Source organism: Lagenorhynchus albirostris, chromosome 18, assembly GCF_949774975.1.
Source record: "Lagenorhynchus albirostris chromosome 18, mLagAlb1.1, whole genome shotgun sequence".
NCBI lineage: Eukaryota > Metazoa > Chordata > Mammalia > Artiodactyla > Delphinidae > Lagenorhynchus > Lagenorhynchus albirostris.
The window spans coordinates 9,424,239-9,436,812 of NC_083112.1; the positions used below are offsets into that span (position 1 = coordinate 9,424,239).

Sequence of the window (12,574 nt, forward strand, 5' to 3'; positions counted from 1 at the left end):
TTAAAGGCAACATATTTTGTTACTATTGGCAAGATAACAATGACTAAAATACTGTAGTATTTGACAAGCTTGCTGCATCTTTCTCCTTTTTTTTTTTTAAGATGCACTGTGTTGTTAGGCAGCAGTGATGTGATTAGTATGTGCATAAAAATTAAGAAGTCAGGTAATTTGAAGAGAAGGGGAGTCAGAAATAAAACCATGTGTGCTTTTATTCTAAGTATCCTCCAGGTCCCAGCTTCTCAAGGTGTGGTCTTCGGGCTGGCAGGCTGGGCATCCCTGAAGCTGGTTCAAAATGCAGAAGCTCAGGTCCACCTCAGACTGCCTGAATCAGAGGCTTATTGTAACAATATCTGCGGGTAATCCGTGTGCTGCTAAGGCTGGAAAAGGCCTGCTCTAGGTGACACGACACCATTCATCCTTGTGTGCCTGTCATATTTCCTGAAAACATATGATCCCATCTCTGGAGTAGGATCAGCATTAAGGTAAATTAAAATTCACTAATGATCTTGTCTGTGCCTACTAAAGTAATCTGGCATATGTGGTTACAATTAAGATGTATGGAAGAAGTGAATTTGTTTTGCTCACAGGGCGTTGCCCAAATGGAAAATTATGGGTTTGCTGCCACCTTTTTCAGTAGGCAAGGAAATAAAAAATCCCTAGATCACAATTCAAACAGTATGATTTTACTGGTACCATACAAAACTCATATATAGCATTTTTATTTCTCTCAATAAAAGAATTGCACATTGCTGATAAAAGAAGACATTATATAAATGCATACAATATAAAAAGAAAGGAAAACACTCTTAATTTTTTTTTCTCCAGCATGAATTGCTAAGTTATGATACCAATCTCTCCCTGAAACCAAACACAATAAATTATCTTTCTCTCTAGCATTGTTGAATTACAATAAAAAACCAACTTAAATCCATTAGCAATTGGTTAAGGATAGTCCATTTGCTTAGTCTATACAATAATAAATAAGGTTGGGTCAAATGCATAGGTAGCTTGACTGACTAATGAAGAAACATGGAATTTAACAGACCTGTTTATATTTTCTAAAACTAATTTGAAGAACACAGTTTTGGTCTTAACATTAGTTTAAAAACCCTGTCTTTCAGATTGCAAAACTTTAATGAATTCTATCTTAAGAGCATCATATGTAGCAATAGTAGAATTCCCTGAAGCTGAAATGGTCCAGGACTCTTGAATGACCATCATCTCCCTTAATGTGGTGTCCAGAGTTAAATTCAGTGCAATACATTGGTAAGAAAATGCCAATTAACTGTGGACAAATAGGCCACTGGTCAACTAGAATGACATTTAAGAACATTATGAAATGTAAGTATGAAAACTCAACAGAACACAGAGGCTCCCTTTGGCTGTGAATCTGCAAAAGCTATTATACTCAGCTCTAATCAGCAGGGAAATACAGGCTCTCTTTCAGTCACTGGGCTGACTCCAGTGGTCCATAGGCGTCTAACATGTCACTGAAAGCTGTATCTGCTGGCCCCATGGCAAGCGGTAATCTAGCCTTAAATGCGGGAACGACTCCTCACCCACTTCTTTGCTTTAAAGAGGACTAAATATTATTTTCTTTGCTTTATCCAACAGCCCACTCTCCGTGTTTGAATAACACAAACAAGCTGACAACATGTAAGAACCATTTAATGTGTTTTCCTTTGGTTGGCTAATCTTTGGTAAGACATCAGGGCAGACTACGTATTGTCACACTTCGGTGTCAGCAGCAGATTCTGCTCAGCTTACAGGACGGCGGGGAGACAGCGCCCAGAACAACTTGGAAAGAACCAGGTGAGGAAGGGACTCACCGAATCAGACTTGTTCCTTTTCAAAATATGCAATTATATATAAAATTGATATTTTACATATATACAGTAAAGATAGAGATATACACACATATGTACATATGCTATACATACATTGATTTACAGTTAAGAATACGCTTCTTAGAAGCCTTTAAATAGCAAATTAGGCAATGCACAATGAATAATCCATTTAATTTTAAGTAACATAGATAAATGTTCTGATTTTTAAAAATATTATATTAGTAGGGATGTAGCCGTCTCCAGGAAGGCTAGGAAAGTTCTCAGAAATTCTTGCATCTTCAACATTCCGACTTCTCAGTGCTTCCACTATTAAGCATTGTCAATCGCTTTCTCTCTCTCCCTTGCTTTCTCACGCGCACACTCTCTCCCACAAGTGTTTGCTTTCACTTCCTCTTCCCTGAGTTTGATGTCACACTGGGGAAAACTCAGATTTTAGTTTCTGGACCTTCAGCAATGAGGGGCTGAAAAGAGTTTCTAATCCTGGCAACTTCCGCCGCACACAGATGTCCAAAGCCTTTATTGTACCATTCTGGGGAGTGACCTCTGCGGGGACAAAAATCAGAAAGGAAGTGGGAAAGTCTTTTTCCAAATCACAACAGTTTGTCATGGTCGATAGGGCTGTGCTTGTGCCCTGAATGTCAGTCCACCTGCATTACACTCGGGGCTGCTGCTCCGAGGTTCTGAGAACCTCGTTCTGTCAACAGGGCCTTGAAAATGCCTTTTTGGCCAAGTATTTGGTCTATCTTTACAGTATTCACCAGGTGCTTTAAAATGATAGCGTCTCCTCAGGGGTGATTCAGACTTAATTCTAGAATTTACTGAGAAAACCCAGCTTATATCCACCCAGAACAAGAACTCAGCATCATGAATGCCTTGAAGGGGTTGGATTTAAGTTAGTTCCCTCTCAAAGGAGGGCAACTGGAGGGAGCCGCAAAAGGGACAGGCTGAAAAGAAACACAAGAGGACTCGTATTTACTGAGCACCTACTACATCCCGGGCTCTAGTGCTGCTGTTTGCCCCGTGCCCAAAGCACAGAAGTATAAGTGGGACAAAACGGAAAATAAAGATGAGCAGAGGACTTTCTCTTGAAAGTCAGAATTTTAGCAAGGGCGGAAAGAGGAAAAGCGAGGGGAAGGCACACATAATCTTCTAGAAAGCATGTTAATGGCAAGAGGAATAAAAGGACAGTGAAATAAGGGACCAGATGAGAAACAGGGCCCCAGCGGATGTGCGGCAAGCCTGCGCCCGCCGCCCCCAGGAGCCCGCTCACCTCAGGTCCACCCTGCAGATGTGGGTCAGCCTCGACTTGCCTGACCCACACGGCTCCATTAAGTACTGAGAGTCCATCACCACAGCCCGCACACCACCCATGAGCTGGGCTTCCTCGTGGTCCACGGAGAGGGACACCAGGGTGCACATTCCTTTGGGCAAATCAGTCTTCCAGGTCCTGCAGCAAAACAAACCCGCACGTCGGAATTAGGGCTGAGAGAGAAAGAAAACCCGGAGCACAGCGCCGAGGCTCACACTTATATTTTCTTGCTCAAATTCCAAGCCCAGTTACTTGGACTAAGCTAATGGTTTCCATAAGTGCGTGTGAACTTTATGCTGTGCAGTTGAAAGCAAGGGTCTCAGCCCTCTGACCCAGAGGTCAGAAACGGTCTTGCAGCTTTCAGAGCTGCTTTCGGAATCCCAAACTGAGGCTGCAGAGGCTCCCGCACAACACTGAAGGGCTGGTCTCACCGTTTGGGAACTAGGACTCGCACATTCAAGTCTTTCAGCAAACATCTATTCGGTGTGCCAAGCTCTGAGAAGCCACTGAAGACATAAAGGTCTACAGCCCAGGAGGAGAAACAGACCTACCAAGAGAACCCTAAAACACCACGGAAAGTGCAGTGATATGGCTGTGCAAAGAGCGCTCTGAGATCACGCACAGGGGATGGCTTCCTGGAGGAGGCGGTGCTCAACTCAAGTCTGAAAGGATGCTTAGCTTGAAGAAAACTAGGTACATGGCAGACTACTAATTGCCTTCAAGTCCCTGAGTGGCTCTTGAGCAGGAGAAGAAATAAATACAGTTGATTTGCCTCCAGAAAGCAGAGATATGAAGGTATGTTTTAATTCAGTGCAGACAAGAGCCGTCTCACAGTGTGTACTCTTCAAAAATGGAATGGGCTGTATGAGGGGTAGTGAGTTCACTGTTACTGGAGCTATTCAAACATGGGGGGGTGTACCACTTGGGAAAAGGTTGTAGATGGAAGTCAGGAATCATGAGAGCATCTCTGTAGCAACCATTTCTACCATAGGATGTAGGTTTCATTATTATAATCTTAGTTATTTATGTTACAAATCCTATCCCCTTGCTTAGTTATCTCATCTCTAACTAACTTCGTCCTGGCCTACCTCACCAGAAAGAGGAACTATAACCTAGAATTAGGGAATAAGCAAGCCCTACACAAATGCTTAGCAACTTCTCCATGGGTGTGACCATTCTCTTTTCATGCATAAGGCTGTGATTAATAACAAAGACTGAAAGTTGTACAGATTTCTGGGGATAAAATGGAAGAAGCTTCAGTGAGTATCACTGGAAGCTCCTGAGGAGCTAGAGAAAGGGATAAAGTAAGACATGAACATGGTAATCCCAAGAGGAGACCAGCCTCATGCATGCTAGCCTAGACAGGGAGATGCTCTGAAAACAGGAAGCGCCTCAGCCCTGGACTCCTCTTCCATACCTGTCACTTTCTACCTTTCGTATCATAATCACAAGGAATTCCTGCTGCAGGAAACACATCAGGTTCATTATTAATCCTCTTGGGTGCCGAGTTCTTCTCCCTCCCTCATGGTCCACCCACCTTCTTCTTCAAGTCTTGGATCAACTATCAACACAGTGAGACTCTGTTCTGACCACTATATTTGAAATTCCACCCCTTCCTATCCCCCTAAGATAAGTAATCCTATCCCCCCTGCTTATTATTTATTGACTCTATTCCTATCCCCCTTGCTTATTATTTAATTGACTCTATCTCCCTAATAAAATACAAATCCCAAGAGAGCAGGGCTGTGGTCTGTTGTGCTCCCTGCAGTATCTCCGGAGCCTCCAACAGTGCCTGGCACGAGGCAGTGATGGAATGATACATGAGAAGTAGCAGGCGGGTGGCACTGCAGGATGAGTGGAAGGAGGGCGGTTCCATGCACGGACTCCGGCCCTCAGCCTCCTATAAGGGAGCGAAGAGGCAGGCTATGGCATGGCTCCATCCCCCCTGTGGCTGCCATCCTAGAACGATTTGATTTTCTGCTTGCAAGAGTGAAGGCGTACAGTTTAACTTCCACGAGGTGAGTCCCAATAACTGCAGTAATAAGCCACCCTTACAACGGCCCACATTCTCCACCAGGGTCCCAAGGTTGCTAAGATAAACACATATACTTAGGGAAAAAATGACCCTTAAAATTCAAGGTCCTAAGGACCAATTCCAAAGGCATAAATAGCCCATGTGAAAAATAACCTTTAGTTTGCCATAGAGACTAGTTTAATAAAGAAACTATTTAAATTACGCATTTGGGAATTTCACTAGTGATTCTTTTTATACTGCTAATATATGAGAAGAGACAGTATTCACCATCAGTTATCAATAAAAAAAGGATGTATCGATTTAATTATATTTTATGTGGGTTTGTTAGAATCCTCAGTCCCTCTTCTTTCTGATTCAGTACTGACTCACCAGCCCATGTACACAGCTCTGCTGTGCAACTTCCTATTGCTGGTTGAGCATCCCCCTCCAAACCCAGAGAGCAGGGGTCCAGAACTCAACCCAAAAATCCATTAGAGGTAATATTTCGACAGTAGACACCAGCCTCGCAAGCCCTGTCAGGCCCTGAAACCTTTCTGGACATCCAAGTGTCTCAGCACAGTTGGACCTTCAGGGCTCTGTCAAGGTTTCCATGCCTGGTAATGAGTTATGAGCAGCTGAAGTTATACAGAGGCATTTTGAAGTTTCACACACTCCAGATTGAGAGTCACACCACTGAAGACTTGCTTTCCCAGGGGGAGAAAGGCAAAATCAGGAGAAAAGCCAGCCAGGTTCAATCTGCATAATTTAGCAGAAAGTACAACTGGACAAACAGCAGTTTTTTGGGGGGACTCTGTTCTGAGGAAATGAACAATATTTATGGCTTAATAAACTGTATGCTCCGTAATGAAAGGGGCCATAAGAGAACCCAGCAGAGCTGTGAACTGGGTGAAAGAAGCAGGAAGTCGGGCATAAACACAGCAAAGTCAGTTTTCACTGAGAGAAATGAGGGCCGGCTGAGTGTTGCCAGTGGAGGGTGAACTTAGGTGGGAGACCTCTGAAATGCTTAAATCTGCAGCTCTTACCTGGCTTTTGGAGCAGAGCATCTTAAACCCCGGAGGCAGGCTTACCTGAGAACCAGGAAGTCTCTGGAAGGGTGAGGCGCCATGCTGTTCTGCACGTACTGATAGATTTCTGTTTGCTTGTCCAGGGTTTCCACCACCTTCCACTGCACGAAATCCTCATCCCACAGGTGACGCTCCCTCAGCACGCGATTCAAAACCACCGAGGGGGGCGCTTCCACCTCCACAGAAGCCTTCCACAGCTTCAGCGGATGCCCGTCTCCCACCTTGGGAAAGATACCAGCACATGCTGAAGAGGTTGCTGGTTCCAACACAACCTACCATCCTTCACTGGGTGTTCAAAAAACATCACTGAGTATGTAACTTGAAAGAGTGACTCTGAATACCTCAGGTTTAGAATTTTTAAATGTTTATCCTTAAGCTGAAAAAAGAATACTGATAATAAAAACGATAACCACCAACACACAGTGCTCCCTGTGTACCAGTCATTGTTCTGATTTTAAAACAGCCCTCCTCTGACAGTGGTCCTACTATTATGTCCATTATGCAAATAAGAAAACGGAGACACAGAGAGGCGAGTGACTCGCCCAACGTCACACAGCTACGGGACATAGCCAGGCCTGGGCTCCAGCAGTCTGGCTCCACAGTCTGCAGTCTGATTATGTGCAAACAGACCCTAGAGTGGGTGGTTGACTGATTCCTGTGTGGTGAAGCCCTGGGAACAGAGTAGCCATTTTAAAAGCAAAACAGGGTTTCCCGGGTGGCGCAGTGGTTGAGAGTCCGCCTGCAGATGCAGGGGACGCGGGTTCGTGCCCCGATCCGGGAGGATCCCGCATGCCGCAGAGCGGCTGGGCCCGTGGGCCATGGCCGCTGGGCCTGTGCATCCGCAGCCTGTGCTCCGCAATGGGAGAGGCCACAACAGTGAGAGGCCCGCGTATCGCAAAAAAAAAAAAAAAAAAGCAAAACAAATCCCTGGTTGTAAGACTTGGCTCTTTGGGGGTAATTTTTTCCAAGACCTGAGATTACCTTTTTGAAAGCAAGATCTGTGTTGTCTGTGTTGGAACACGTGACCCATCCTTTGAACTTTTCCTTGGCTTCCTTCTGGAGGCCCTGGATGAGATGCTCCAGGTACGTGTGGAAAGTGGCCCCGCTCTCCTCCAGCTGGGCCCCCAGGTCTTCCAGAGTTGGGGGATGGATCTCAGCCTCCATATATGAGTTATGAGACTGGGCCACCATCTCAAGCGGGACCTGAACCGACGGATGCACAGAAGAGCGACACACTGAGCTACAGAAATGCTGAGACTGACAGAAAACAAAGTAGCAAAGCCAAAGACCACGGTACGGGCAAAGGGCTGAGTGCCGTGGGGCAAGAGATGTTTGTCTAAGATCAGTGAAGGGGGCGGGGGCGGGCTTCCTCAAGTCAGGAAACCCAAATCTGTTTGAGGCTATATTTATTATTCAAAACACCGCCATAACTTCCCATTCATTCTTTCCATTTTCCTTTGATTTTACTTATTATACATTTTTATTCAATTTGGCAAAACTTGGGCTCAGGAAACTTAAAGTGCACAGACTTAAGGGGAATGTCAAGCATGACTCAGAGGTGGCTTTACCTTTGTGGCACACTTTTCCCTTTTGCAAATGACAACTTTGCCCCAACAAGTATGCCGGAAGTCTAGTTCACTTAATCCTTTAGCGTATCTGTGGCTGTATTCATAAGCTGTTACTGATCCTGAGTTCACAGCGATTGTTCAGTATCACACATTCTCACACGCACACTGAATCTAATCAAGTCCCGAGGTTACATCAAATATACCGTACTTGGCTGGCTGGCCTGGGACCTGGCACCTGAAGTTGATGCAACTGTTCATAAAATCCATCATCATGGTAAACCCAAGTGTCTTTAACTGTCAAAGCCTCAACTATTCAATATATAAGCTCACTCCTCACATTTCTAGGAGGCAAAGACCAGACCTATCGAGTGTACCATTGTCATAAAATCAGGAAAAAACAGAAATAAGCCATAAATGCAGCAACCATTCCAAGCGTCTTACCGAGTTCCAGGAGCTATAAGGAAGGCAGTTGGAGCCTTTCACTTACCTCAAAAAGTCTGTCGCATTCCATGATCATGTGGGCCAGCCCCTGAGCTGCGGCCAGATTCTCACTGAGGTCCTTTTGATCTGGCTTCCCGGAGGCATATTTCTTCTGGATGACTCTGTAATTGAGGGGGAGAGTCTTCAGCGGATCCCAAACCCAAGAGCTTTTCACAGTACACAAGCTCATCCCTTTGTCATGTCTACATGCCTAGATGTCACCCAGATCCCATACTTTCTCATTTCCAAATAGAAACAGTGACTACACATCTTAGATATCCTGAGTCAGGCTAAGAGTTTGACAGTTCATAATGGAAAACCTTGGAATAATACACGGGCAGGAATAACTGTTGGGGGAGAAATTGATCTGTTTTTCCCAAGTTTGAAACTACTTCACTGCAAGCTGCCCGTGCTTGGGCCTTAAATCTAGCCTTTTAAAATTGAAGATTGTAAAATACTACTGTGTCCTTTTTCCCTCCTTCCCACTAACACACGCAAAACAAAACAAAACTCCAGGCTTTCGGGATCACAAAGGACACTGTGCTACTTTGACAGTTCCCTGACGCTGAGCCACACGAATTATGTTCCTCCAAACATTTTCTGATTATGAATGAAGTGCTGACAAATCCGCAACTTGCAATACAGCGGGAGTTTTTTTAAGTAGCCGTGGGGAATACCTGGTTTAGCATTAGCGTTCTTGCTGAGGAAAACCCACCTGGGGGAGCTTTCCTTCTTCAGTAAATTCAGATGGAAGAGGGAGGGGGCCAGACACACAGCCAGGTTCATGGGTGTCATCTGATTCTCCTCCACCGCATGGACCACGTCGTTGAGGAAGCACAGCAGCGTCTGCAACACCTCCCTGCTCTCGTCGGCCAGCAGCAGGATGGCCGCCTGCACTGCCTGCAGCTGCTGCTCTTTGGGGACGTCTGCAGAAAAAGCGGTGCCGGGAGTTAGAGGAACAGCCGCGGAAGGAGCCAGCGGGACGGGGAGCGAGCGCTACCTTCCTGCGAACACACTCAGGGTCACTGTCAGCATCAGCAGTGACATGAAAACAGCTAAGGGCGTGGAGCTGCCCCAGGTGGTGAGAAGCTTGACGAGCTGCCGTCGGAACCCCACAGTCTCACTCCAGAACCCATAGTCTTCACAACGAGGCTGGACATGCAAAGGAACACCCTGCGCTGGCTTTTCATACTCTTGGAGCAATCCGCCTCCTCACCTACCTGTTTCAAACCTCTTGCCCACCCTCCCTCCCACCCCACCTCCAGCTCGCGAAGCATCCCCCAGGACGCCCAGGGCTTGGGGAAGAGGAACCAGGCCCCCCCCCTTCTCGGGCCCATTCCCCATCTGGGCGGTGATAGGGGTGATGGGCACTGGTCAGCAGGCTTGAAAGGGAATCGGCCTGAACAGTATGAGGTAACTAAAAGGAAAAGGTATAGAAAAATGGGTGCTCCGTGCTGCATTCTGCTGCCCCCTGGCTGTGTTTGTTAATGATCTGTGAGGCCTGACTCGCCACCCTTATTCCTCGCTCTCTGAAAGACACCGTCAGGAGCTCACGTGGGCTAACACGGTTGTCTTTCCTACAATACCAGGTTCTAGAGCGGGTCTCTGCACCAGGTGTCTGTGCTCCAAAGGGGGGTGGGAAGAAACTTGGGATTTCCACTGGTGTTTGTTTTCTCTCATGCTTTGAAAATACTGATGGGATGTGTCTTGTGATAGGCACAGTATATTATAGTATATCATGATATAGTTATATTATTGAAAATACTTAAGTATACATGCTCAGATAGCTCCTACTGGCAGGGGTGCCTGATAAAAAAAATGTGGAGCCTGCTGCTCGGGGGGCGGGGGGGGGGCTGTGGCGTGCCTTCTGCCCAGGTCCTGCCCCCCTCCATCATCGGCCCTCCCAGGGCGGGGCACACTGCGGGCCCCAGTCACCCGGCAAATGCGAGTCTCTGGAAGAGCCTGCCCATGGGTTGGACACTGTGGAACCCACCCCCACCCCCGCCCCCGCCCCGCCCACTGTGAACTGACACAAGACAGACCTGGGTGACAGAGGAGAGCCCTTCCGTTCACACTATACAGAAACCTTTTTCCTTTTTCTTGCTTGTGCTGAAGCAGAAGCAGATACTCCCAATGACCTCAGGCTTGTCACTGAAGTGTTATAAATTCAGCTGGAGCCCTTGAACTGCCTTTAAATAAGCTGCTTTAGGTAAGATGTCCAGTGCATGCATTGTTGAGCTTTAGGTTGCCAACCTTCTCTTCTGTGCCAAAATTTTTGAAGCGTCATCTGTCATGGCTACAGGTTGTCCCAGCTTCCTTCTACTCACTCGTTTCCTTATCCCTCAGAAACTACCTTCTGTCATTATTTTCTACTAAAGGTGCCTGCAAAGGTCACCTATCAATGCCTAAATTCAGCCGTCATGTCGGATCCTAGCCTCTTTGACCTTTTTTGTGGCACAGGCACTCCTGTGGTTCCTGCCTCTTTCCTGGCTCTCAGAAGACTGTTCTAGATCTGGATTTCTAGGTGCTGATAACTGGCGTCCACACAGATGGCCAGCAGCACTTCAGACTGCACGTCCAGGCTCCTCCCTGCCCCCAGATCAGCTCCCCTCCCCCTTTTCCTTTCTGAATGCTCTTTAAAACTACAGGGTCGTCTTTGATCCCTGCCTCCTTCTCTCTCCTGTAGACCGTGGGCCTCACATGTGTTCATTATCCATCCAACACTCTAATTAATCATCTGATGAAAGTCCAAGAAGTAACAGAGCTACAGTTGGACCTGCTCTGGAGAACAGAGGAGGAACTGTCCCTCTCTTCTCCACAGCCCTTTGGAAACAGACTCCAGAGTCTATCCCTAGAACATCTTTATTTCTAGTCTTGCTGCTGGAGGTCCCCACAGGTAACCCAGAGCCTCAATTAATGTGCTGGCTCCCTAACCCTCCATTCTCGTCCTGTCCAGTACCTCTCGTTCACCACTTCCAGATTCATGGGTCAAATAAGCAGTTCCAATGGACATGCACCCTGTGGCACAAGCCTGGCTGCCTGTGAAATACCTACTCTCTCCTTCTTTCTCTGTAAGAAAACCCACATTCTGTTCAGGACTGGGCTGTAATGTGCTCAGCGAAGTTGGGCCCCTCCCTCAAAATCACGGGATAACCATGTTGGCCTAGACCAAAAATGGTAATGCCATTCCTCTTCCCAGTGATTGATTTAGGGGAGAAAAGTGTAAAATTTCTGGTCTATGGGACCAAGATAAATGCTAGGTAGGCATTTCTGTAAATTTATCTCCCTGATAAAAAGAGGCATATGGGGCTTCCCTGGTGGCGCAGTGGCTGGGAGTCCGCCTGCTGATGCAGGGGACACGGGTTCGTGCCCTGGTCCGGGAGGATCCCACATGCCGCGGAGTGGCTGCGCCCGTGAGCCATGGCCGCTGAGCCTGCGTGTCCGGAGCCTGTGCTCCACAACGGGAGAGACCACAACAGTGCGAGGCCCGCGTACCGCCAAAAAAAAAAGAGACATATGCCCAAGGAGAACCCTTCTGCCTGCCTCTTGCCTTTGGATGTGATTTGGGGAAGACATGATAAAGATGAGTGGTGGCCATCATATTGTGACCTTAAGGGGATGACAAGAGATGCTGACCTCAGCCATGGTGTCACTGAATTAACCAACTCTGGAATTATTAAAGTCCAGATTTCTTGTCGTGTGCGATTATATAATGTCTTTATTATTTAAACCACTGTTTGTTGGATTTTGGGTTCTGTGTTTACAGCTGAGAGCACTGTAACTGGTAGCTCCCTCAACACCACCCAAGGGGTCCCCGCAGTGATTAATGAATCAAATATGAACTCTTTGCTCTAATATTCAGTGCCCTTCCTGGGTACAGTCCCAGTCTAATTTTTGGAGTCATTTGATGCTGCACTGGACAGTTACCCTTCCTTGCCAGCCAGACAGAAATCCTGTAATCTCCTGACACATGAGCTATTTACTTCACTCAGCATGTGTTCCTCACGTGTCTCAACCTTCAGTTGTCACTGCTCTACCAAGTCCTTGTTCTTCATCTCAACCCCCTTGGGTGCTCTTTGTAACCTTATCATGGGATTTCTCCAGTCTTGCTGTTTTGCAGTTATTTATGTACATGTCTTGTCTCCCTCAACTGTAAGATGCTTAAGAGCAGAGTTAAGTCTTACCCATCCATATGCTCTGCAGTGCTCAGCATAGTGCCCTGAACATAAGCAGAACTCAGTAAATGTTTGCTCAGCTAAAATAAGCCCTGC

The 12,574-nt window shown here is 46.6% G+C and overlaps 1 protein-coding gene and 1 long non-coding RNA gene across 5 annotated transcripts in view; one reads left to right on the forward strand and one right to left on the reverse strand.

Annotated features, from left to right (window-relative positions):
• Positions 1-661: 661 nt before the first annotated feature.
• Positions 662-12,574, reverse strand: part of STARD13 (StAR related lipid transfer domain containing 13) — a 222,332-nt gene continuing 210,419 nt past the window's right edge. For all 4 annotated transcript variants that reach the window (XM_060129563.1, XM_060129562.1, XM_060129564.1 and 1 more), the window contains exons 9-14: positions 9,019-9,229; positions 8,311-8,425; positions 7,237-7,458; positions 6,259-6,476; positions 3,118-3,294; positions 662-2,390 (exon numbers count right to left, since the gene is read on the reverse strand). In XM_060129563.1, the coding sequence (XP_059985546.1) occupies positions 2,273-2,390; positions 3,118-3,294; positions 6,259-6,476; positions 7,237-7,458; positions 8,311-8,425; positions 9,019-9,229 (1,061 nt within the window). In that variant the 3' untranslated portion in view covers positions 662-2,272. The remainder of the gene's footprint in view (positions 2,391-3,117; positions 3,295-6,258; positions 6,477-7,236; positions 7,459-8,310; positions 8,426-9,018; positions 9,230-12,574) is intronic.
• On the forward strand, positions 1,230-6,673 carry LOC132509015 (uncharacterized). The gene is made up of 3 exons (XR_009536852.1): positions 1,230-1,812; positions 4,925-5,174; positions 6,339-6,673. It is a non-coding gene; the product is annotated as an uncharacterized LOC132509015 (long non-coding RNA).